General features: G+C 49.3%; 1 protein-coding gene across 2 annotated transcripts in view; it reads left to right on the top strand.

Moving 5' to 3' along the window:
• Positions 1-26,413, top strand: part of Ccdc60 (coiled-coil domain containing 60) — a 169,910-nt gene that overhangs the window by 109,164 nt on the left and 34,333 nt on the right. For both annotated transcript variants that reach the window (XM_028765524.1, XM_028765523.1), the window contains exons 3-5: positions 69-239; positions 10,326-10,433; positions 18,016-18,123. In XM_028765524.1, coding sequence (XP_028621357.1) covers positions 69-239; positions 10,326-10,433; positions 18,016-18,123 — 387 coding nt within the window. The remainder of the gene's footprint in view (positions 1-68; positions 240-10,325; positions 10,434-18,015; positions 18,124-26,413) is intronic.

The following is a 26,413-nucleotide window of genomic DNA, read 5'->3' as shown; positions in this document are numbered from 1 at the left end:
CCCTCCCTCTCCCTCCCTCCCTCTCCCTCCCTCCCCATCCCACATCCCATTCTTTTCCCTCCCCCCAGCTTCCTGATCCAGTGTGTGAAGATAGGCCGCGGCTACTTCACCATGCTGCGAGAGGAAAACGCCATGAAAAAGCAGCAGCAGCTACTCCAGAAGCTGCAGGAGGAAGAGTTAAACAAGTTCCAGCCAGCCAAGAAGTTCTCGGATATCCACTGCAGGGACACCTTGATGACGTAAGTGGGTAGCGGCCTCGGGAGACACAGGGTGCTGAAGGCTAGCTCAGGGCTCCCCTTCCCCAGGCTGGTGCTCAGTGCCTTCCTCAGCCCAGCCCAGCCATCCTGGCCATCCCCACTCTCCGACACTAAGAGGAGACTCTTCTACTGCACTCTCTACTCTCCTGTCTGGTGGTAGTAAGAGGGATGGAGGAAAACTTGCTGGTTCCCGTATGCATCTCTCTCCCCGTCTTTTCCACATCTTCTGCTAGCCCATCCCTCCCCACGTCCTCCTCCAACCAAAGCTCTGCTCCATATTCAATAGCCATCTTCAGTGCTACCTTCCCCTGGTTTTTCCTAGCTTTCAGTCGACCATGTGCCGTGCCATTTACCCGCGCCGCCCCCCCCCCCCCCGTCTTCATAGCGTGTGCCTGGCTACCTCATTTTATCCCAAATCAGTGTCTCTGTTCTGTACCACCAGCTGTAGTTCAACACACTGCAGGTACACAGAAGAGTCTGACTTCTGAGTAAAGGCATTTCTCTTCCATGACACCTTTCTCTCAGCTGGGAGAAGACGATCCGCAGACCAGTCCTTTCTGAGATGCTCACACAGACAAAACATCGAGAGGAACCTATACCACCAAGCATAGCAGTTAGGGATGAGGGTTTGCTTTGTGGTGTTCCTACAAAACAGGAATCTATCAGCCGCACTGGAGAGATGTAGAAACAGGGACTACAGTATCCGCTGCTTTTCCCAACCTCGTTAGTTAGAACATCCCCAGCCGAAAACTCTGTGCAAACAAAACCTACAGCAGTCAGTTGTCACAAACCAAGGTCCCAGGAGACTCAGCTTGTGAAGACAGACCACGGCACACGCAGGTGACAGAGGGACAGCTAAAGCAGACAGGGAGAGGCACGAGACAGAAACCGGCTGCAGCGGCAACCAGTTAGCAGATCTCACCCTAGCAACCGACAGAATCACCTGGAGGACATGCGGTAATATCAGCTACCCAGAAAGCTGAGACAGGTGTGTTTATGTGTGAACACATACATATATACACAGACACCAACATATATATATACATATATATGTATACACATACACATATTTGTGTATGTGTATACTTATATACATACACACAGACTCCAACCAATACATGTGTGTATACACACACACACATATATATATATATACATATATATGTATATATATATATATATACACACACATACACAGACCCCCAACATATATGTGTGTGTGTACACACACATACACACACACATATATATGTATGTATATATATATGTGTGTGGATATGTATATATGTGTGTGAATGTGTAAGTATGTGTATAGACACATATATATGTACTTACACACAGACCCCCAACATATATATAGTGTAATCATATATATATACACATATATATATATACAGACAGATATATGTATATATATATATATATTTATATATATATATATATATGAAAGCAAGTGTTACCTGGAGTGATTTTTAAACCACCAGTGTCCAGACTACATCCAAGCCAGCTATAATGGGTTCTGTCATGGATTGGAAAGTTACATGTTCACAGCATTTTTTTTTTTAAGTTTCCCTCAGTGGTTCCAACCTGAAACTATGGTTGAGCAAATTTCCTCCCCATCATTACCTAAATTCTGTCATCAGGGCGTTAACTTAAAGAAAGACTGATGCGCACATCTTACAGCAGAGTTCCTACGGGCAGATTCCTACCACATGTGACATTTGTATGGCTTACTTCACTTAGGGGTCAGAGGACAGCAGGGCCCAACATTCCAGGTGACACTCAGCGTCATGGAGGTTGAGACAGTTCCATAACTGCCCCAGCCCCCTCTGAGCCTTCTCCTTGGTGCTATGGGAGAGTGACTGACAAGTGTCCTCTGATGAAAGCACCGTACATGCTGGTTAGAGGTTCTGGTAGCCATGCTGGTTAGGGCTCAACAGCTTCTACGGAAACGTCAATGGCCACTTACCACCCTTGAATTTTCCTCTCTAATTTTTCTTTTTCTTTTTTTTTTTCTATTTTGTCTAGCATGTTTAAATTAGTTTCATCCAAAAGGTTGTTCAAACTAAGCTGGCTGTCATTCATCCATCACTTGTGAGCCATTTATTCAATCTGAGATGAGAGAACAATATTTATGATTCCTCATCAACACTTTACAGTCCCTCATCGATACTTCCTACCGGGAGCCACCCCACAGAACTTCTGAATGGCCATGACACACTCAGCCCAGAAAGCACCAGGTGGGATGGCTTAGTTGGCACAGCGGTGATCAGGGCCGCCTTCCAGAAGCAAGCTGTGAGTAGCCAAACAGAGAGCTGAGGAAGCCCTCCTCATGAGGAGAGGAAAGCAGAAGGCAGACCTTCAGGAGTTTTTGCCTCATGGTGTGAGATATGACCAGAAGATTTTCACAAAACATCAATAGTTTCTTTATCAGGTCTTGGACCAGGTTCAAAGAAAACAGGAAAGTAGGAAGAGAATCTCTTGATCTCTTTTCTTCCCTGGCTGTGAGATAATACCCCTGACAAGAGCAAATGACAAGAGAAAGAGTTTCTGTTTGGGCTTGGCTTAGTTTAAAATTCTTTTTTTTTTAAAGATTTATTTGCTTTGGTTTTTTTTAAACTTTATTTATTTATTTATTATAAGTACACTGTAGCTGTCTTCAGACACCCCACAAGAGGGCATCAGATCTCATTGCATATGGTTGTGAGCCACCATGTGGTTGCTGGGATTTGAACTCATGACCTCTGGAAGAGCAGTCAGTGCTCTTAACCACTGAGCCATCTCACCAGCCCTAGTTTAAAATTCTAAAGGGATTCATTCCATCATGGTGGGAAAGCTTGGGGACAGGATCAGGAAGCTGCCTGGTCACACAGTACCTGCACCCAGGAAGTAGGGGGTGAGCAGGACACAGATCTGGTCTGTAAAGGCTCTAGGCCCACCTCCAATTCCCCAGTTCCTTCAGCAAGGCTCCTCCTCCTCCAACAACAACAACCATCCCCAAACAGCACCACCAGCTGGAGGCCAAGAGTTTACACATGCAGGCCTGTAGGGATCCTTCACTGGTCAAACTACCACAATCTGAGGAATTCTTATTATGTACCTAACAGCGATGTACTGAAAGATGTGGACACACAGTACCCTGAACCCCACTGTACCTATCCCTTTTAGTCTAAAGAATAAACAGGAATCTAGAAGGAAAAACAAAACACCTCCAGAGAGCGGAGGTTTGGTCAGGGCCATAAGGCTGATGGATCATGACGTGTGATGCCAAGACGTACAACGAGGACACCGCAGAATTGGTCCATCAGGAAGCCCTGGTATGCGGTATGTCACTAGGGCAGTACTATGTTTTCTTTCTTTAAAATGCCTTTACTTAGTTGTAAATACAGTGTGTGTTCATAGGGTACAGTGTGGCACCTCAGTAGACTCATGCAATGTGCCGTGGTTGGATTGGGATCATTACTAAGCCTATCACCTCAAGCGCACTGAGTAGAGAAGATTCAGAGTCCGCTCCGTTCACTCCGTGAAAGCATGCAGCCCTAGGTCATCAATCACAATCTCCTGCTGCTGTGTAAGGACAGACATCACCCTCCCCAGGGGGGAGCAAGTCAGACAGCGGCAGACTCCTAGCATTGCCCATCAGTTGCAGCCTTACCCCAGGATAAAGAGGACAAACGTTCCCCCTCCATTTTGCAGAAACTGTCCTCTAATGAAGAAGCCACCTTGTGGCGGTTTGAATAGATATGTTCCCACAGACTCACATGTTTGAATGCTTGGCCCATAGGTAGTGCCATTATTAGGAGGTGTGGCCTTGTTGGAGTAGGTGTGACCTTGTTGGAGGAAGTGTGTCACTTTGGGGGTGGGCCTTGAGGTCTCCTATACTCAAGCTCCACCCAGTGTGGAACACAGTCTCCTTCTGATGCCTGTGGATGAAGATTTAGGACTCTCAACTCCTTCTCCAACACCATGTCTCCCTGCACGCTGCCATGCTTCTTGCCTTGAGGATAATGGACTAAACTCTGAAACTGTAAGCCAGCCCCAGTTAAGTGTTTTCCTTTATAACAGTTGCCTTGGTCATGCTGTCTCTTCACAGCAATGGAAACCCTAAAACAGAAGTTGGTACCCCAGGGACTAGGGTATTGCCATGATAAGCCAGACTATGTTTTTGTTTGAAGGAATGTGGATTTGGGAACTTTGGATTTGGAAAGCAGTGGAATGCTGTAAGTGGGGCTTAATGGCCTATTCTAGTAAGAGTATGGAAGACATTGATGCTGAGGGTGATTTGAACTCTGGAGGCCTGGCTCAAGAGTTTTCAGAAGAGAAGAATTTTAGTATGTTGCCTATAGATTGTTCTTGTGGTGTTTTTTGGTAAAGACTGTGGCTGCATTTTGCCCTTGTCTGAAGGGTCTACCTGAGGTTAAGGTGAAGAGATTTAGATTAATTGCATCGACAAAAGAAATCTCAAACCAGCCTAGCATAGACTCTGTCCTGTGGTTCACTCTAATGAGTAGTGTTTTGATGAAACATAGCAAGCTTAGAAAGGAAAGATACAAAGTGTGTGGTTCAAGGATTAAAGGGGAATGGCGCTAAATCCTGTGTTCAGTGATATTAAATGGATTAAGGGAATAGCAACCTCAGGGCAAGATCCCACCAAGCTAAGCTTCCATTTTATGAAAAGGAATTAAAGAAAAGCTTAGATCCAGGTGAGGTGACTGAGGACGCTTCTCACTAATGACAACGGAAAAACCAATGGACATCTTAGGACTCAGGAAACAGAGGCATGCAGAACTCTTGAGTTCAAGGCCAGCCTGGTCTACGGAGCAAGTTCCAGGACAGCCAAGCTTAGGCAGTGAAGGAAACCATGGAAAACGGAAAGCTGGTGAAGATATAACTGAACAAGGGGGCCATGCTCCAGCCCCAGCAAGCAGCAGAACTTGGCAGCTTTGGCCACATAGTTACAGATTTAGAATCAAGGATGGAATTTCCTTCTGTGACAAAGGAAAAGCCACTGAAGCCAGGCATGTGGCAAGGGTGTTCCTGCATGGAGGCCCAGAGAAGCCATTGTGTGAGGCTGTGAAGGTGAAGCCTGGATTGCCTTGGAGACCCCGAGATGTTAGAGACGCCAGAGCGGTGGGACGTCTCCTGAGGAAAGCTGCTAACAGGGAATGGAACAAGCCCAAGAGCACGAAGTGTGTTGCAGTCAACAAAAAAAATGAAAGGAGTTGTAGCTCTACAGAGCATTTTGACGTCACACATGGAGGATTCAGAGTTTGGAGTTCGCCCAGCTGGTTTTTATTTTTATTTATTTTTTTGTTTTGTTTTGTTTTTCGAGACAGGGTTTCTCTGCGTAACCCTGGCTGTTCTGGAACTCACTCTGTAGACCAGGCTGGCCTCGAACTCAGAAATCCGCCTGCCTGCCTCTGCCTCCCAAGTGCTGGGATTAAAGGCCTCTGCCACCACCACTGCCCGGCAGCCAGCTGATCTTTGATCTTCCTTCGGTCCAGTATTTCCTCACTGTGTTCCCTGCCCTGTGTTTTGAAAATGTATGCATCCTTATGTTGTTGAAAATATGTGATTTGCTTCCTGATTTTTGATTTTATAGGGGATTACAGTTACGAGACTGCATAAATCTCAGCAGAGACTTTGAACTTTGGACTTTTACACATTGCCGAGACTGTGATAGACTGTGGGGATTTTTGAAGTTGGATTAAATGTATTTTGTATTATATCATGGCTACGAGCCTACGGAAACCAGGGAGTGGAATGTGATTTGAATAGGGATGGCCCCCATAGACTCACGTGTTTGAGTGCTTGGCCCTTAGGAAGTGGCACTATTAGAAGGCGTGGCCCAGTTGGAGTCGGTATGGCATTGTTGGAGGAGGTGTGGCCCTGTTGGAGAAGGTGTGGCCTTGCCTGAGGAGGTGTGGCCTTGCCCGAGGAGGTGTGGCCCTGTTGGAGAAGGTGTGGCCTTGCCTGAGGAGGTGTGGCCTTGCCCGAGGAGGTGTGGCTCTGTTGGAGAAGGTGTGCCCTTGCCTGAGGAGGTGTGGCTTTGCCCGAGGAGGTGTGGCCTTGTTGGAGGAGGTGTGTCACTGTGGGGGTGGGGCTTTGAGGTCTTCTATGCTTAAACTCCATCCAGTATGGAACAGTTTCCTCCTGATGCCTGCAGATCAAGATAACTCTCAGCTCCTTCTCCAGCACAATGCCTGCCTGCATGCTGCCGTGCTTCCTGCCATGATGATAATGGATGAAATCTCTGACCCTGTAAGCCAGCCCCAATGAAATGTTTTCCTTTATAAGAGTTGCCCTGGTCATGATGTCTCTTCACAGCAATGGAAATTCTAACTAAGACACCACCCAGCCTGTACCAAATAAGGAGAGAAAACTGTTGAAGAGGCTTCATTGAATCCACAGTCGAAGACACCTTTCTTTGATCCTTTCTCATTCCCCCTGGGTATGCAAGTCATGGTTTATTTACAGTTTAATAAGTTTATGCTTACTCCTTTCTACGGTCCTGTTAGTTCTTATCTGGCAGGGTCTCTGAGCTGGACAAGACCAGCTATTAACATAAATGGCTGCCCACTCCATGAATGTAGCAACAAATGCAGGACTGGGGCTTGCTTTACAAATTAGGATTAAGAGACTGTCCACAGCAAGACTTAGAGATGAGTCCTGACTCCACTGTACAACTGCTGGACTTTGAACAGCTCACTGGACCGCTCTGAGCCTCCACTGACTCCACCCGTACGGACGGGACCGAACGCCCATGCTTGCTATGAGGATTACATGAAATGAAGCAGCACAGATCACAGCTTATAGAACACGCTCGGTGGCTGTCAGCGACTGTAATACAGCAAAGTGATTTTGGCCTCTCTGGGCCTCCTTAGGCTAAACTCCTTATATTTTCGGCACAAAAATTGTGTATTTTACACAAAAAACGTATCCCATATCTAAGAGCCTGCCTTCTACAAATATGTTTCCAATGTAGAGGTCTCAAGAATGCAAGTGTTCTTTTGTAAATGCTTGCTAACCAAGCGCATGACCTTCTGCTTTTACAAAGCAGAGGTCACACACATATACACAGACACATACATACATACATACATACACACATACATATACATGTATATACACACACTCATACGCAGAAACATAAACACACACAAATGCATCCATGCACATAAACACACACACACACACACCCCTCAGGATCTAAGTGACTGCAGGCAAAAGTGACTTCAGGCAAAAAGCTTTAAGTCTGACAAATTAGGCAAGGAAGAGGGAAAACCAAGGATGTACCACAGATCCTTGTCTGCAAGCTGTCCTCCCCACTATGCTCAACGACCTTGTTTTTCAGCCTCAGATTCAGGCAAAAAACAAAACAAAAAAGAAATGTTGGGTGAGTGGAATTTGTCTTATTATTGGAATCAAGAGAAGGCATCAAACCAGGGATTTAGGAGTGTGAGGTCTGGGTTAACTCTGTTATACTCTGGGAGACACGGAACATGTAACCATGTTCAGCAGGACAGAACACAGAGATGTATTTGTCAATGAGGGTTTTTTTTCCTAGTTTATTTGTTTTCCAGTTCCAATGTCAAATAAGGAGTCAATGCCCGCGGAAACTGGGGCACCTAGATTCTGGGGCTATCTTTTAATTAGCTCTCTGACCCAAGGATTGTCCTCAGATTCGTCAGAGGAAGGTGCTTGGTCCTCACGTGCCAGTGCGACCTCACAGGAAGCTAGGGTAATTTTTTCAAAGGAGAAATTGGCCCCCGACAGACCCTCTCAAGGGCATCCTTTCCTCTGCGGAAAAAGAAAACTCTGGGTAGAGTTCACAGACCCAGAAAGCCTTGCTTGTGGCTTTCTGCTCCTGCCTGGGCTCCCTGCCTCCCCCTGCCCCTCTGACCACATGCCCCCTGAAGCTCTCCCCAGTGCCAGCCCGTCCTCCCCTCTACTTGTCTGGTCAATCCCACTTGACCTTCAGATTCCGGCTCATTTGACCTTCAGATTACAGTTCATTATTTCTGTCTGTCCGGTTCATTACTGTAGCCGTGAAGTGCTTACTCCCAAACACACGAACTCAAGGCAACAAATACAACTTTCCCAGATCTGTGATCAAAGGGGAAGGACAGTCATCCCTCCAGTCAGGGTGTCTCAAAGTAGATGGCGGCTCCCTCGAGCCAGCCTGGCGCCTCTCCCTGCAGCACTGTCTTTGCAGGCTGAGGGATTCCTCATAGAGCGGATGCTCACAGCATCCCAGGAGGCAAGGAGGCAAGGCGGCAAGGCCACTCACTCCTGAATCCCGGAGTGACATCACGTGTGAAAATTCTATTGAGTCAACCCACCACAGAGCCAAGCTCCAAGAATGGGAAAGTATGGGGGCCCACCTCTCATTTGTCCCTTGTGACTGTCATGACTCCCTCGGGGGATGAGAGCCAGTGTTAGGCTGTAAACTCCTGAGTATTCTTCCTGGACACACCTAGCCCCATTGTGTGCTTGGTTATACCCACCCATGACCCTCACAAGACTGTAAGTCTTGGGCCGGGCGGTGGTGGCGCATGCCTTTAATCCCAGCACTTGGGAGACAGAGGCAGGTGGATTTCTGAGTTTGAGAGTTTGAGGCTAGCCTGGTCTACAGAGTGAGTTCCAGGACAGCCAGGGCTACACAGAGAAACCCTGTCTCAAAAAAACAAAAAAAAAAAAAAAAAAAAAAAAGACTGTAAGTCTCAGGAGGGGAAGAGGTGGGTCAGCCTCCCTCCTTGCTACATCTGCTGCCCCTGCAGAGAAGATACTCAGTAGCTACTGCCAGAAGTCAATGAACGGGAGCCCATCCCATAAGGAAAGCACTTAGATGGAGCTCCTGGGTAGTCATAGCTTCAAGAGAACAGGAGAGTGAGAAACCAGGGGTGCTCAAGCCCGGGGTGCATGACCCCAGAGAAGAAGGCAGTGACGCCCAAGCCCGGGTGCATGACCCCAGCGAAGTAGGGAGCGACTCCCTATCTTCAGAGGCTACTGATACTCAGTGGTAGTACGGCCCAGCGTGACCAGCATTTTTAAGGTCTTAAGAACCAAACATTTACAAGAAATGTCTAAAACTTAAAACGGGTAGTTGATTAAGTTGCATGTGCGCACTTGTGCGCACACACACACACACACACACACACACACACAGAGAGAGAGAGCATGAGAGAGAAAGAGACAGAGAGACAGAGAGACAGAGAGACAGACAGAGAGAAAGAGAGAGAGAGACAGAGAGACAGAGAGACCGACAGAGAGACAGAGACAGAGAGAGAGAGAGAGAGAGAGAGAGAGAGAGAGAGAGAGAGAGACTGATTAAAACACACCTGCAGGCTGAATTCAGTTTTAAGAGAAAACGCCAATGATGCAGGAATATTTGAAAGAAAGCCATTTTCTGTCGCTGAGATAACCTCCTCTGTGAGAGAGACATGGGGACTGCGGGGGACACCGAAAGGTGGTCTCAAAAACATCCTTCGTAGAACAGAGTCAGATAGCATGCTAGTCAGTCTTGGTTATCAACCTGACTGAATTGGAAAAACACCTACGAGGTGTGTTACGTCCACCTCGGCCTGTGTCTGGGAGAGGGTTTCCAGAGAGAACCCTGAGTGTGAGACACAGTCCTACAAGCTGGGAGTCTGAGCGAGCAAGTCACCACAGGTTCCTTTCTCTCTCCCCTCTCCTTCTTCCCTCTCTCCCTCTCCCCCCTCTCCTCTTCCTCTTCCCTCTCTCTCCCTCTTCCCCCTCTCCTTCCTTTCCCTGCTCTCCCTCCCTCTCATTCTGGAGGAGGCATTCCTACACCTGATGTCTCAGAAACAAGGAATTTACCTTTTTTGTTTATTTTCTTGTCTCCTCTGGTGGGGCGAGCCTTGTTTTCTTGTCAGTGTGCCATGTTCACCGACTGCCTCTAGAATTCTCACCCAGCACACTGGCATGACTGCCAGGCACCCTGTAGATGCCCAATGCCCCGCATCAAGCCCTGACATAGATGAGCCTCAAGGCTGCCTCCTCCATCCGACTCACTCGGCTCCCCCTTCTGCTCTCCCCCACCCCCAGTACCTACGACTACGACAAGATAAAGAAGCTGGAGGCCGGTGTCATCATCCGCCCGTTCACGCCCATCCACAGCTGTATCATGGCGCCCTCCCTGCCCGAGTCTCACGTGTAAGCCAGCCTCACCTCCACTTCCGTTAGCCTTGCTGGGTGGGGAATGGGGAGGAAGCTAAAACGACCCCGAGAGCATCATCGGGAGCCCTTAAGTTGCTCCTTTGTCCCCATGAAAGGGACAAGGGGCCTAGAGCCAGAAAAACTGGCTCATTAAAAAAAAAAAAAAAAAAAAAAAAAAAAACAGAATAGATGTGGTAGGTTAGACCGCACCAGCAAGTGTGCAGGGGGCCAGAGTCATCCCTTCTCTCGATGAGCCAGACACTCAAACGCCAAATAATTTGCAAAATATAAAATCTGCCTTGAGCTCTCGATGCAGAGTTTGTACAAAAAAGAAATATCTCGGCTAAGGCTCAGGGGTCATGATCCCCCACCCCCCAAGACTCAGGGAGCTATTTCCCACAAGCCCCTGCGGTCCCGTGCCTAAAGGCGTGATCTCCTCCTCATCCCGTGGTACTCAAGAGACTAGCCAACCTTCCAAAGAGCAGGCTTGCGTTCCCGGAAACCTTGACTTGTAGTCCCTCTCGTGTCTGCTCCAGAGCCACAAGTCCGCAGCCCTTCACTGGGAAAGGTTCAGGCATAAGTAAAGCTTCTTACCTCCGCACCACTGCTGTCTGGAGACTGAGAGATCCTCCTTGTGAAGGGCTCTGCTGTGTCCCACTGGATATTTAAAAGTAGCATCCTGGGCCTCTGCCCAGCAGATGTCAACAGCACCCCTCGGCCAACAAGCCGTGACCAGCGCGCATGCATGCACGTCCCCTCAGTCCAAAATTGCACATGCCCTCCAACCCCACCGCTGAAAACCTCTGCCCTGGGGCAAGGCATTCACAGAGCTGCCGTCCATTCTAGATTTACTGTGGGCCCACAGGTCTTTGCAGTAAGAACTGCCACTCTGTAGACATCACACGCACTGAGCGGTCCCCCTCCTCCCCCGGTGTCCCCTTGTCCCTCTCTGCAGAAGAGAAAGCAGAAGCTCGAAGATGTGGCCCCAACCATTTTTAGTCACAGAGCGCACACAGCACGTCGCCTTCTCGGACCTTAAGCCAAGTCTGTCTGGTGTCACAGCCCCAATCCTCCTCATACACTGTAGAAAGCACATCCCAAGGCCTCTCCTCTGAGGAGCTCACGACACATTTTGAAGGCCAATACTCCTGCACGCAAAGAGTAACCCAGAAGTGAACTCATAGAGCTAGATATCAGAGATTATTATTAATAAGAGAATTATTAATTCACGGGTAGAAAATGCAGGAAACTATTGCCGTCTCTATCACCACCACCACCACCATCATCACCATCATTGCCATCATACACCGTTTTCCCTCACCCCCGTCAGCAGCAGCATACACGGAACACGTCCTCACCCCTCGCTAATAGCCAAGGCTAATCCCACAGTGTCACACTGGCCTCTGCCCGCCTTTTACGAACATCATCTGGGTCTCTTGGTAGAACTACTCATCGTGATCATTCCAACTGGCAGCCCAAGCCGGATGCCCTCAAAGCATCCCCTTAGGGAAACGAGGCCCTGTGGTTTCTCACAAGCGTCTCTCGGAAGCTGGCACACACTTCCCTGGCCTTCCCACGGATAAGCCCTCTGGGACAGTGAGATTCATCCAGATCTGGAAATGGGAAGAGAAGCCTGGAAAAAATGGCTCCTGCCTCCCCATCCCCGTGATCTGAATAACGAGGTGAACGACAACGAGCCTTAAGTGCAGTGAGCGGTGAACGGAACTCGTTTTCTTCCGCGCCTGGTGGGAAAGTGAACCCTGCCGGGGGTCTCCCAATGGGAAGGGGGTCTCCCAATGGGAATCTTCACTCCCGGGCTCTCAGCTCAGGTGTATTAGATAGGCTATCAACAGTTATGACTGTCAACCCACGGCGGGTGTTACAGAAATGTGTTTACTGTCATTCCGAGACGTATCTAGTGCATGTCTCGGGTGTTGCAGATCATGTGATCTCTCTCGAGCAACTACTTTACCCTTGTGGTGTGAAAGAGACAGGGCTGAGCTGTAGTGCCTATGTTCCAATAAGGCTTTCGTTATGGAAACAAGTTACAGGCCCACCCGTTGGTTGTAGTTTGCCAGCCTTCGCCTTAGACTAAAGATGGCGGCTTCTTTTCCTTCGCTAGTGAAAGGTTCTGGCCATGCTGAACAGCTGGAGCATTGATGAATTGCTCAACTTGGAAAGACTTAGAACCCTCTCCCATTGCTCCCAAGTCTACAGAGTGCTGGGCGAGCCCACCTTGGCTGCTCCTGGCTGGGTCTGCCTTCTTGTTTGTATCCAGCTGATGGGTAAACCAGAGGTTGTCTGGTCCTGGCAGGGCCAGCCTTTGGTTTGATTGGTTGCTTAGGAGGGCAGCAGTATCTCTCAACATGTAGTGCTTGCTGACACGGGCTCGTTCACACTGTACCCACGAAGAATCCTAAGAACAGGGGCCTCGATGCCCAAGGCTTCCCGAGGCAAAGGCTCACAGGAGGCTCAGCGGCCTTCCGCCATTCCTTGGTCAAAAGAGCAGAATAAACACAGAGAGGGAGGGAAAGGCTCGATCTCCTGACAGGATGAGGTAGCAAAGTCAGAGCACAGAGTATCAAACTGGAGAGTGAGGAAGAGTTGGGTATTTTAAAGACTTTTAAGACTTTTAAATTGTGAGCATATGTGTGTGGGGGGGTATGTATGCCTGTGTCTATGTGAATATGTGTATACGGGGGTATGTGGGGAGGTGTGGGGAGGTGTATATGTGTATGTGTGAGTATATGTGTATGTGTGTGTGTGTATGCATGTATCTCTGTGTATATGGGTGTATATGTGTATGGGGGTATATGAGGGTGTACATGTGTGTGTGTGTATGGGTGTGAGTATATGTGGGTGTTTGTGTATAGGTAAGTATGTATAAAGGTGTATGTGTGGGTATCGTGTGTGTGTGTGTGTGTGTGTGTGTATGTGAGGGGAGTGTGCATGTCTGTGTGTATGGGTATATGTGTCTGTCTATGTGTGTATGGGTGTGTTGGGGTGTATTTGTGTGTGTGTGTGTGTGTGTGTGTGTGTGCGTGGTATGCCCTCAGAGCTCAGAAGAGGGAAGCAGACCCGGAGCTGGAGTTACAGGTAGTTGTAAGCCTCATATGGGTGCTGGGAACTGAACCGGGTTCTCTGGAAGAGCAGCCAGTGCTCTTGGCTGCCGAGCCGTCTCTCAGGGAACTGGCGCAGCTTCCCAATCAGTTGTGCTCATCACTTTTCTTTCCACTGTGACAGAATGCTTGACAAGAAGCAACTTAAGGGGCTAGACCAGCAAAGGCACCCACTGCCATGCCTGGTGACCCGAGTTTGAACCCACAAGGTGAAAGGGGAAAACCGCCGTCTGTCCTCTGACCCCCCCCCCACAAGTGCAGCACCACACATCCCCTCCCCCACAGCCACAATTGTAAACAATTACAAAAAGATGAGAGACAAAGAAGCAACATGAGAGAAGAAGAAGTTATTCTGGCTCAAGTCTGAGGGGATACAGCCCAGCCTAGAGGGGGTGGCAAGGCAGAGGATGTATCAGGCACTCTGCTGATACCTAAGCCAATCATAGAGCAAGCCTTACAGCTCACAGAGCCTGCTCCCGGAGCCCTAAGTCTGACATGGAGCGATCACGAAGCAGAGGTTTCACAGTCTCCCCAGAGGGGACCCCAACCTCGGAACCAACGCCAAGGCTGGGCCTTGGGTACATTTCACAGTCTACCCGTAACATTAGCCTCTGCTTGTCGTTCCTTAAGCCCCTCAGCCACCCCACCAGCCAATGTAGGTCAGAGCCTGGCTGGTCCCTCAATCCCAGTGCGATTGATCCCAAAGCTGGCCGATAATCCTGAATTAGCCGTGTGGGGATCGGTTGCATCACCTGGAGTGTGTGAGATCTGGCTTTTACTTTCCAAAATGGGAGGGGCCATCTAGAGTGCTGAGACACAGCTTCCTACCATCCCTCTGAAGTGACGAGGTTGTCCCAAGGAGCCTTACCCACTCAGTGAAAGCATCCCCACACCCCGTGTCCTGATCTGCCATAGGACACGGACTGGGACAGCATTGTACACTGTCTGGCAGCTAACGAGAGGAAATGACTGTCTCCCCCACCCCGCCCACAGGGATGCTCGCACACACTGGAGTTGTACAGGTGCCACCCACAGGGATGCTCGTACACACTGGAGTTGTACAGGTGTGTGGTGCTCACCTAGGTTCTGAGCCTGGGCACTGCAGATGTGCAAACCTTGTACAAACCCATGTGGAGAGTTTACCAACTGTGCCTTACATTCAAGCAGATAAGTGCTCTCTCTTTAAATCTGAGGTGTTTTGGTTTTTGTTTTGGTTTGGTTTGGTTTGGTTGGTTGGTTTGGTTTGGTTTGGTTTGGTTTGGTTGGTTGGTTGGTTTGGTTTGGTTTGGTTTGGTTTGGTTTGGTTTTTTTTCCTGTGACCTGGAGAGAAAAGACAGATTGCCACCAGGCTCGCTTCTGGGTTTGGTCGTGATAGTTTTTTTTCCAGTCCGTTCACTGCAGATTAGAGGAGTGAGAGTCAGTTTTGAGACTTCTCACAAGCAGAGTAGGTGGTCTAGGCCCAGAAGATGAAGGCTTTTCCTGATGAGAAAGGAAGGCTCCACCCCACAGCAGGAGACGGGTATCCACAGGTTATTTTACAGCAGAGATTCAGGAGGCTAGACTCAGATTCCAACTCTAACGTTTGCTGGCCTTTTGACCTTAGATGAGTTTCCTGGTCCTTTATGCCTCGGTTTCTTTCATCGGCAAGATAGGGACACTGGTGGCACCCTCCGCCCAGATTCACAAGGAAGAGAGTAAGCCATTGGTAGTGAATGAATAACACTGTGCTCTTAGGAGGCTCACAGCTACTTTGGGGGCTGGGGCTGGGGCTGGGGCTGGGGCTGGGGCTGGGGCTGGGGCTGGGGCTGGGGCTGGGGCTGGGGCTGGGGCTGGGGCTGGGGCTGGGGCTGGGGCTGGGGCTGGGGCTGGGGCTGAGTTGTCACCACACATCAGTGGCCCTAAACATAAGAAACACATCCCAAGCTATCAATTGGGAAAAACGTCGGATCCAAAGCAACGGTTGATTCCCACCATCTTCCATTCGATAAGCAGAAGGATGCTGAGCCCACCCGTATCCATGCTGTGTGCCGGCCAAGACTGTGACTTGCAGGTCCTTGAGAGCGAGGACAGTAAATAAACAAGCAGCCGTGATAAACAGAGACCTGGGGCATAGAGACTCGGGGGAAATGCTGTAGGGATATCCTTGGACAGTGCCTAACCCAGACCTAGAGAGATCAAGGTAGGCTTCCTCTTGACCTTGAAAGAAGTGGGGGTTTACTGTCTCAGAGTTCTAGGGAAGGTGCCGCCAGGGTCGATTCCTTCTTGACTGCACACAGCAGCCCTCTCTCTCTTTCCTCACAGTCGCCTTCCCTCTGCTGTAGCCATGGAGGGTCTTTATGTATCCACATCCCCACTTTCCACTAAGACTGGATTAGAGCCCTCCAAGACGGCTTCCTTTTAAACGGAGTGCCTCTTCAAGGGCCATATCTCCAAACATATTGGAGGTACCAGGGCTACAGTTTTAACAAAAGAATTTCGAAGTCCACAATTAAGCCCACGATAGGTGGTTTAGGGGTGTGGGGAGTTTGGGGATGTTAAGCAAGGGTAAAGAGGGTCCGCTTTGACTCGTGCTGGGCAGTTTCATAAATCACCAGGATGGGCGTGCTGAAAGAGGGGGTGGGTATGTGGGATCCTAGGTGTAAGGAAGAAGAGATGGGGAAGGGAGGGAGAGAGGGGAGGGGAGGGAGGAAGGAATGAATGAGTCTGATTTTTGCTTGCCCCATGCCTCCAGGACCACCCCACGACCAAGCAGACTCCATCCCCCACCACCCACACTGCTTTACCCCCACCCCAACACTGCACGCTTCCCCATAGCCAAGACCTGCAAGGGCCCCTGTTCCAGCCTTTCACCACTTGTTAGTGTTACAATTAGGAAGCATCGAGGTACTTAAGGCCCAGAAACAGGCATATGACACGTTGTCTTCATTGTCTAAATGCTGGATGGAGAGCTACCAACTTGTGCTGTCCCCCCACAATGGGACCCAAGGCAAAGGAGGTCTGAGTCATACTTAGTAAATTGTTCTGTATCCAGATGGATGTGTGTAGAAGACACACATACACAAACACACATGCGCGCACACTCGCACGCACACAACACACACACACGCACGGTAGGGAGGAAGAGGAGAGACTGGGCGGGCATGGGGGGGTCCTAGTTGTCCTCGGATGTGAGAGTTACACCCTAGCAAGAGAAGCTGAGGGTGGGGACAGCTCTGTTCCACGGTAGATGACCAGAAAGCTTTCAGGGGACACCCTGAGACAGCCCCACACAGGGTACGAGGCAAGATCTTCCTGGAAACTGAGAAGCCATCCCTTCCTGGGCCCAGGAGAACTGCGCCTGGAAACTCCCGGGGGAGCAGTGGTCTGGGCAAGATGTAGTTTCAGGAAAGAGCAGTCACAGAGCTTGGTAATTGAAGGCTCTTTCCCATTAGCGAAGGATGAGAACTCTTTGGGGAGGAGTCAGCTTCCAGGACTACACCTCAATTCCAAGAAAGCTACAGGCGTGTCAGCTTAACCCTTTCCTGATCTCACTAACAGAGTGACCACCACGCACTGGCTCCACTGGTCACTCTGTTAGTCAGCTCCCTAAGGCCACCATCTCTGGGCCAGGTCACTCCCTGTTTCAGTCCCTCGACGCTGTTAGCTGTGTGACCTCCGGTAATTCGCTGCACCTCTCAGAGCCTCAGGTCTCCCACCAGATACTGCACCCTATAGTTGTTGTGAGCATCAAGACAAACATTCAAACACCATCTCTGCTCACAACCAGCTTGTGTGACCTTGAGCAACACTGGCTCTGCCTCTCTGGGCCTCCGTTTCCCCCTTGTCTAAAATAGAGATAATAATTCATGCCCCACCAGGTTGTGGGGAACCTTAAAATAATGTGGAGAAAGTAACACCAGCCAATGTGTAGTCCACTGCAGATAGTTAGTATGGGGTCCCCAGAGGGTCAAAAAATGTCAATCGGACACACTGTTGAGCAATGCATTTTCTTTCATTTTTCCAGTGATGTGCCCGGTGTTTTTCTTCAGTGGCCAGCTAGACTTCAATCCTGCTAATACTGTTTCTCATTTCCAGGCTTTCTTAAACCCTCAGGCTATTTACTGCATTTTTAAAAATCAGATAAATTATCAGACATCAGTGTAATATTAATGCCTTCATTCCTCATTTTATCTCCCTGAGTCAGGATCCATAGCTGGGAGAGACTCTACCCACTACACTCAAATTCAAAGGAACTGGATGCTCCAGTCTTGCTAGCTCAGTGACACGGCTGTCGGTCTCCCTAAGCCCCCCGGACCTCCAGTGTCCTCATCTGCACAGTGGGACCAACGGGCATGTCATACACAATGGGTACAAACCAGTTACCTTTGTGCCAGTGCTCCAACGGAAGCCAGAGCAGCTGCAGTCTCTGTGAACAGTGTTCTAAAAAGATGTCCCTGTGCCCCCTCCCTCTGTCTCTGCAGGGATCCCCTCTACCGCCAGCTGTGTGCTCTCCACTGGCTTCTAGAGGCCCTGACCATCGACCACACCCACCACACCATGAGACCCTTGATTGCCTGTTGGAACCCCAAGTAAGCCCAGCAGTCCTGCACCCAACTGCAACCTGGGACTCGCCTGGGTGGTAAGGGACGGTGGTGGCGGGGATTTTATCCTTCCTACCCTCCCCTTGGTCTGTTTGACGGGTGGTCTGCCTCAGGAGTTGATGCACTCTGTGGATGAGTTCAGCACGTACAGTGGGCTCAGGCGAGCTGGAGCCAGTGCTTACCCTCTTCCCAGAGCCCACTGTACACACGTCTTTGCAAGCGTCTCTGCCTGATGCCATATCGCACGCAACACACTGACAGCTTAAAATAAGACCGTGGTGGGAACATTTACACCACAGAAATGGGCAAGCTACGCCAGCACGCTGTGGACCCACAAACGAATTTCTCTCTGAGCCTCCTCGCGCTCTCACCGAGTCTCCTCAGCGTTGTCCCTGGTCGCTCCTTTACCCCGGCCACCTCCCACTTCCTCTCCGTAGTGGAGTTTGAACCCAGGGCTGGGGAGAGATGGCTTGTTGGTTAAGAACACAGCCGCTCTTGCTGACAGCCAGGGTTTGGTTCAGAGCATCCACGGGGCAGCTCATAACTGTCTGTGCCCCAAGTCCAAGGGATCTGCTACCCTCTTCTGGCAGCCTCTTGTACTGCCTGCACACGGTGCATGTATACGCAGACGCAGGCAACACATTCAAAATTTTGAATCCATCAAATAATGAAAGTGTTCGCTAAGCCAGGGCCTGCATGTTCTGGAAACATCCCCAAAGATATACCAAATGGGTATAAAAGTATTGATCTTCTAGCAATCTCTCGGCACCCTCAAGTTGACGATTGATATTTATCAACCCAAACTCATCACAAACACAGTCACAAACATAAACCAGTCACCTACCCACAAATCTAGTAATTCCAATGGGCTTTCTGTCTGAAACAAGTTTTGGTGTCTGGGAAACACACTCCCCTCCCACGGCTTCCTTCCACACCGGCCACGTCATCCCAGTTGTTTCAAAATGTCTCTGTAGGTTCCCAGAGTTTGTATAAACACTGTGACCTTAACGACAACTTCCCAGAGATGGGGAGATGGTGCTCTGTGTAAAGTACTTTCTGTACAAGCAAAGACCCAAGTTCAGATCCCCACTCTTGAATAAAACTCCGGGGATGGTGGTCCATGCTTTTAACTCCTGCACTGAGTAGAGATAGGTAGATTCCAGGGAATGGCTGGCCATCTGGTCAAGCCGAAGCGATGACTTCCAAGCGCAGGACAATAGCAATTGAGGAAGACATCCACTGTTAGCCCCTGGCCCCTGCATGCACCAACACAGATGCATGTACCCCACATGTGTATGCTTGTACATACACATAGGCAGACATCACACGCACCAAAGTTCAGTTCATCTAAAAAAAAAAAAATACATTCCACGCACCATCTATCTTCCTTTCAAATAAAACTGCCCAGGCTATAAGCTAATGTGGTTTTCTCTTGCCAAAACTTTCCCCAAACCCCACATGTAAATATATAAGGTATGAAGGCTTTTCTACCACCTGGGAAATCCTTGAGTGTAAACCCCCTTGTAAAGGTATAAGGTGCCTTGTCCCACATCTTTGTGGCACCTCTCCCTCGTGAATATGCACACAGCAGCAGCAGCAGCGACTCGTGGGCATCTATCCACAGTACTACATGCTTAACACGGAAAAGAATTCCCAGCAGGGAATTCTCCCGAGTAGATGGAGAAGCACATCCAATCTCTACGGACAGATGCTGACACTGCTCCCAAATCCTCGGCGTTAAACCCCACGCTTCATAGAATGCCCGGCTGCATCTCATTCACTGCCAAGTGCAAAGATTTCTTGCGACTGGGTTCTGAGAAGCACTACCTACTAGGTCAAAGCAACATGTAGTGGTCCCCCCACACTTGATTGCTTGTACTGTCTAGAGACTCCATCCCCCGAGCCCACAGATGTCCGATAGTACTTCATCCCTCAGCTCATCAACTGCCCCAACGATTTCCTTTAAAGCATGGACACTCGTCTTCCACACGGAAGGAAGCTGATTACACAGGACTCTACACTGCCTTCAATTGCTCTCGGAAATGTGCTCAGGACAGGGGCACGGGCTGTTAACATCGATTAAAAAGATGTAAGGTCACACTAAGAAGAAGAGCCAGTATTTTACCAAGATACATCAGGGAAGAACCCACCAAGGACCTAAACATATCTGGCTCCCTACAGACAGAACCAGGACCAGACCTGGCCACCAGAGGAGAGGACATGCAGAAGGACATGCACAGGGAGTCAGGGGACTTGCCTGGCTTTGTCAATTCCGATGGAATTAACTCCACGTGTGGATTTTTAAGCTTAGAGTCGGATGACAGTAAAGGATTAAGTTAGTTACCTGTTCCCAGAGCTCAGAGACACATGACGTGTAACAATGCCAGTCTCTATAGGATGTCTACATGAAAACACACCATGGCCATTTCAGACTGTGAACATGTTGTGGTGTGGTTGAATTTGGAGTTGAGAAGCTATGACGGCTATTCTTAGTTGTCAGCTTGACTATGTCTGGAATTAACTAAAACTCAAAAATGGAGGGTCACACGTCTGTAAAGGAATCTTTGCTTAACTTGAAGTGGGAAGATCTACTACTTCTAACCCAGATCTATGAAGTAGGAAGGAAGCTTTAGTCCGCATCTTTTGATCCGGGAAAACATACCTCTCTACTATGCCTTCTGCTGGCACCCTATACAAGGACACAAAAAAAGGAAGCATTTGCCCTTTGCCTGCTCGCCCTCACTCTCACTGGCATGCCTGTTCCTTCACTGGCATTAGAGCCTACTTCTTCAGGGTTCTGGCATATACTGAAGACCGGCTGAGACATCCAGCCTCACGGACTGGACAACTACTGGATGCTTGGATTGTCCGTTCATAGGCAGCCATTGTTGGATTAGCTGGACCACAGCCTGTAAGTCATTCTAATAAATCCCCTTTCTATATAAAGAGGTTCACTTTATAAGTTACGTTATAAACTCTGGCTAACTCAAAAGCTGTGTGCTTCAGCTCTTAACAGCCAGCAAGAACCAGTACAAACTGACCCCAGCAACCAGCATATAGATATGTTACTATTTTTGTTAATTGTGGGGTCAAATTCCCTAGGAAGAACCAGAAAACATCTTAGTTACCCGGAAAGCAGGATGCCTTCTCCTAGATGCTTACTCTGTCTCTGCAAGGTCTCATGCCAATGACATCACATGAACTTCCCAAGACTTGAGTGTATGTTCCTAAAACCCAGGTGGACTCAAGTGACTGGAACCAAGAGTTTTGGCATCATTTGGCCCAGCATCCCCAACCCATGGCCATAGCTAACTAGAGTGGTTGAGACAGAAGGATGTCAAGTTCAAGGACTCTCTGGACAACTTAGCATCAATACATCTCAAAACAGACAAAGGGCCCTTGAGGTATACACCTTAGCCAGTGCCTTCATCGATCATGTGCAGAAGCCCTAGCTGCAATCTCCAACACTGAAGGGAGAGGTAAGGAGTTTGGGCCTTAGCCTAGGTAAGTCCGTACCCTGCCACTTGCTAACTGTGCGATCGTAGGCACGTCAGTTAAGGACAATGAGCCCTGTTTCAAATCCCTTTCAAATGGGTTGCTGGCCCAGAAGAGTTATTCTTATGACCAGGCAAGTCCGTGTCTAATGTGCTGGCTAGCTCTATGTCAACTTTACCCACAAACTAGAGTTATCTAAAAGAAAGGAACCTTCATTGAGAAAATGTCTCCAGGAGATCCAGCCGTAAGGCATTTTCCCAATTAGTGATTCATGGGGGAGGGTCCAGTCCATTGTGGGTAGGGCTATCCCTGGGCTGGTGATCCTTGGTTCTGTAAGAAAGAAGGTTGAGCAAGCCATGGGGAGCAAGCCAGTAAGCAGCACCCCTCCACGGCCTCTGCATCAGCTCCTGCCTTCAGGTCCCTGACCTGCTTGAGTTCCTGTCCTGACTTTCTTCCTTCTGGATAAACAGCAATGTGGAAGCCTACGCTGGATAAATCCTTTCCTCCCCAACTTGATGTTTGGCCATGGTGCTTCTTCACAGCCAAAGAATCCCTAACTAAGATATCTAGAAACACAGTGAATATTCTTTCTGTGACAGACACTGAAGATAAAACTCTCTAATTAAAGCACAGTTGGAGCTACGTCCATCAGCATCTCAGACACCTCAAGCTAGTAAAGAATCAGCGTTGGAGAACTCTACCACCAACAGATGAGATCCACAGTGACCGGACAGACACAGACAGACACACAAATGGGGGAGAACAGCTACACCAGCCCTCATCAGTGATGACAAACCCCATGGACCAGAGGAAGAAGGCAGCCACTGATTTACCATGCAGGAAGAACATGGCACGAGCATGTGCGCACACACACACACACACACAATTAGGCCCTTGAGAGAGCAGGGTGGTTGTGTAAGCCTGGATACCTCAGGCAGTCCCAGAAAGACAGCGTAGGCCTTGTCAGAAAACCAGCTGGATGTGAGTCTGGCTTTCATAAGCTTACGGTCACATGTCTGCTGCTTGCTCTGTCCTCTGTGGAACACTCCTATGAGCCAGGGCTTCCCAAGCAATGGCTGTACTGTGACATAACTGAAGAGCTTGCTGTGGCGAAGCTGGATTTGGAAGATCTGGTCAGGGCTGGGAATCTGCCCTCCATCGAGCTCCAATCCAACTGTGATTAAGAGTCCAGACGACTCAGGACTAGTGACCCCCACCACCAGGTAGGGCCTCCTCCTAAAGGTTCTGAAGCCAAACAGCTCCACTAGGGGGAGACAGGCTTCCAGAATATGATCCCGCGGGCTCCAATTCAACCTTAAACATACAGCAAGTTTTCTCTTATAAAATAGTTTTAGGGGCTGCTGGAGAGAGATGGCTTAGGGGTTAAAAGCACTGGCTGCCCATGAGTTCAATTCCCAGCCACCACACGGTGGCTCACAACCATCTGTAATGGGATCTGTCGCCCTCTTCTGGTGTGTCTGAAGACAGCTACACTGTACTTATATACATAAAATAAATAAATGAATCTTTTTTTAAAAGTTTTTTAGAAGCCATTCTGCATGTGCAATTTTGCAGCTAAATACATGCTATCTGACTTAACAGAAGGAGTACCCTTCCACATCTGGACCCTCCCTGCCTTGGAGGTTATCAACAACAAAACAGACTCAACAACACTTCCAAGACTAAGTTTCGTCATCCTTGTGAAAGACACGGCAGTATTCTGAACAGCACACACATAAGCAGCAGTTTTCTAATATAACTATTTTTATATTTAAACGGGGCTCTCCTGTCACATGGGGCTGCTCCCACCCACCACCGGGAATATTGCAGCAAAAGAAATGGGCCCCACCGCTGCCCACTGGAGCTCCCGTCCCTGGGAAGCAGCCAGAGGATGCAATCCATATCAACACAAAGGCCCAGGTGATGTGCAAGATGGAGAGGTGACCCAGAAGCCAAGAACACTTGTTGCCCTTACAGAGGACCAAAGTTTGGTTCCCAGCATCCATCTATAACACCCTCTCCTGACGTCTGTGTGAGGTGCACAGACATACACACACGCAGGTAAAAAAACACTCAAAAAATCATGAGGAATGATGGGTGCTCTGGCAGTGATGCTTTTCAGTTTGATCATCAAGGAAAGTCTCCTAGGATGAGCATCCTGGGGAAATATCTGACTCACACCCCCAATGCACACACTCTCCTCTCCCCAGCCAACGCAGCAGCATCTGTCCCGACTCTGGTACCCAAGCCAACATCTCAGGGAAGAACACAGCAGCAGCATCGGGTCACCTTATTTCTGAAGAAGCAGGACAGAGCCACCCAGCCTGGAAGATCCCAAGAGCATTACCACTGGACCTTCCCTGGTGTGTGTAATCAGCAACTCTTTCCCCCTGCCACGGAGCCCCGTGCGCATGCGCAAGCGCACATCCTAAACTAGCCCAGGAGATTTTCATCTTGAGAAGAGGGCGCTTCACCCAGTATTAGAGCCTGGAAACTGAGAGTAAAGCATTGGGAGAAAATTGCTCTGATTGCCCCGACAGATAGACATCGTTCAAGTGACCTCCAAGAGCAAAATGTGCTCAGAGGACACAACTTAAAGGGCTGAGCCTCTGCCGGATGTTCTCTTCCCTTGATTTCTGGGAAACAGGGGCCCCCAGAAAGCGTCCGCAGGGGGAAAATTATGGTCTGAAAATCACAGCTCTCTGCCCTTGAGAGCTGCCCGCCCCACCTCGCTTTCCACTACTGTCAGCTCCCTTCCGCCGCCAATGAAAGCGTGTTCTTGCTAATGGCTGAACCTGATTCACCCGTTTGAGAGTCTTTTTCTCTTCACATCCACAGCAATCCCTGGACCCAGCTAACATCCTTACCCACGTCTCACAGGTGGAGACACCGAAGCCGGGAGAAGCTAAGCGACCCTGCCCAAAGCCACGCACATAGAAAGCAGTGGGTCAGGCAGACTCCAGCCTAACAACAGGTTCTGACACCCGAGGACAGTCACTAGAGGTTCCCGGGACAGTGAGCCAGTCAGATGTGCTAACCTCTTCCCTGTCACTGACGCTGGCGTTTGGCTCTACTTCTGTATCCAACACCAGACCCTTGCTCATTATAGCCATGGGGGAGCCAGGCTGACAGAGATCCTGCCTAACCCAAGTCCCCACTATCAACCAAGCAGAACACGGGATCCAGATGGCAGAGCATCCGCCCAAGAAGGTCACTCTATGCTTGTGTGTGTGTGTGTGTGTGTGTGTGTGTGTGTGTGTGTGTGTGTGTATATATATATATATACACACACACTTTTTTTTCAAACAAAGCAAGTCACAGAGAGACACAGGACTTCAGGGACACAGGCCAGGGAAGTGGGTTCCATTTGGTGAACAGCACTAGTGAAGAAGGTTCGGCGCAGTGGACTTCTCCACTCCAGCTGCGTTTGATCTCTCTTCCTTGCCTATTGATCTTCCTTTTGGGTTTATTTGCTACCGAGAAGGAAACATCAGAGAGCCCGATCCTGTCTAACCTGGCCCCTCCTTTATCAACGGTTTTGCAGAGGCGGCGCTGAGGGCCCCTGAAGGCCTGCAGGGATCTGGCTGCGTCTTTAGTTCATTTAGCCTGCCGCTTGAAGTCACAATAGACTTCAGGTCGCCTTGGAAGTCAGCATTAGAGAAAGGCTTCTATCTCCCCGATTGGACCTGAATATTTAAGACTTGGCTGGGCCCAGATTTAATTTTGAAAGGGAAAGGGGGTTGCTTTTGAACTTCAAGAAGGAACAGGCAGCTCAGCGGGGGGGGGGGGGGGGGGGGCCGTCGCACGCGCAAAGAAGCAAGCCCAAAGCCCTGTGGTCATGAAAGACATCACTGAACACCAAGGCCGCCTATTGGTTAGCCTGCAGCCAGGCTTCAGAAAGGGCCTCTGCTTAAACAGTGTACGTGAGGCAGGAGAGGGGCTCCCTCCTCCAGTTGGATTTTAAACATTGCCTAATTTGATTACTCAAGGGAAAAGCAAGCAGAACCAACTCAAATGAGCTTCTCTGTTAATTATTCAGAAGTCTTTATTGTGTGTAATCAAATATACAGTCTTACAAAAGGCTTGGAGGCACATCCAACCCCCCAGCCCGGCTCCCATTCTGGAGTCTGTTTCTTATGGTTGTGAACTTCTAGACATCCACCGGGTCCTGCCTCAGGGGCAAAAGAGTCCCTCTCCTTCTTGGTGACAGCCTGTGGATCTGCTACTCCGTGCTACTCACAAGAAGCCAGCCTGAAGTTCAGTTCACCCAGCCATCCTTGTCCCCTGTGTCTGAATACTTTGATCCACAGCCATCATGAGGGGGCAGACTCTGACAGGCCTGGACACTGGGAGTGCCAGCCCGCACCCCCGGGGGGGCGGCCCCCGCCACCGAAGTCACTCTGATCACTTCATCTCCTCAATTCCCTGCTCCGTACAGGCTGAGAGCCAGCCAAGCACATCACGGGTCTAACGCCCCCGAAACTACCCTGCAGAGAAAATGGGGGTTTAAAAAATGGATATACGGGTAATGAAATGTATGAATGAGTAGGAATATGGATGGGGATGTGAAGGGGTGAGTGCGAGTGAGTGGATGGATGGATGGATGGATGGATGGATGAGTGGATGGATGGGTGGATGGATGGATGGATGAGTGGATGGATGGATGGATGAGTGGATGGATGGGTGGATGGATGAGTGGATGGATGGATGGATGGATGGATGGATGGATGGATGGATGGATGAGTGGATGAATGGATGAGTGGATGGATGGATGGATGGGTGG

The sequence above is a fragment of the Grammomys surdaster genome, unplaced genomic scaffold (genome assembly GCF_004785775.1).
Source record: "Grammomys surdaster isolate TR1022 unplaced genomic scaffold, NIH_TR_1.0 164, whole genome shotgun sequence".
Lineage (NCBI taxonomy): Eukaryota > Metazoa > Chordata > Mammalia > Rodentia > Muridae > Grammomys > Grammomys surdaster.
This window is presented reverse-complemented; position numbering and strand designations above follow the sequence as displayed.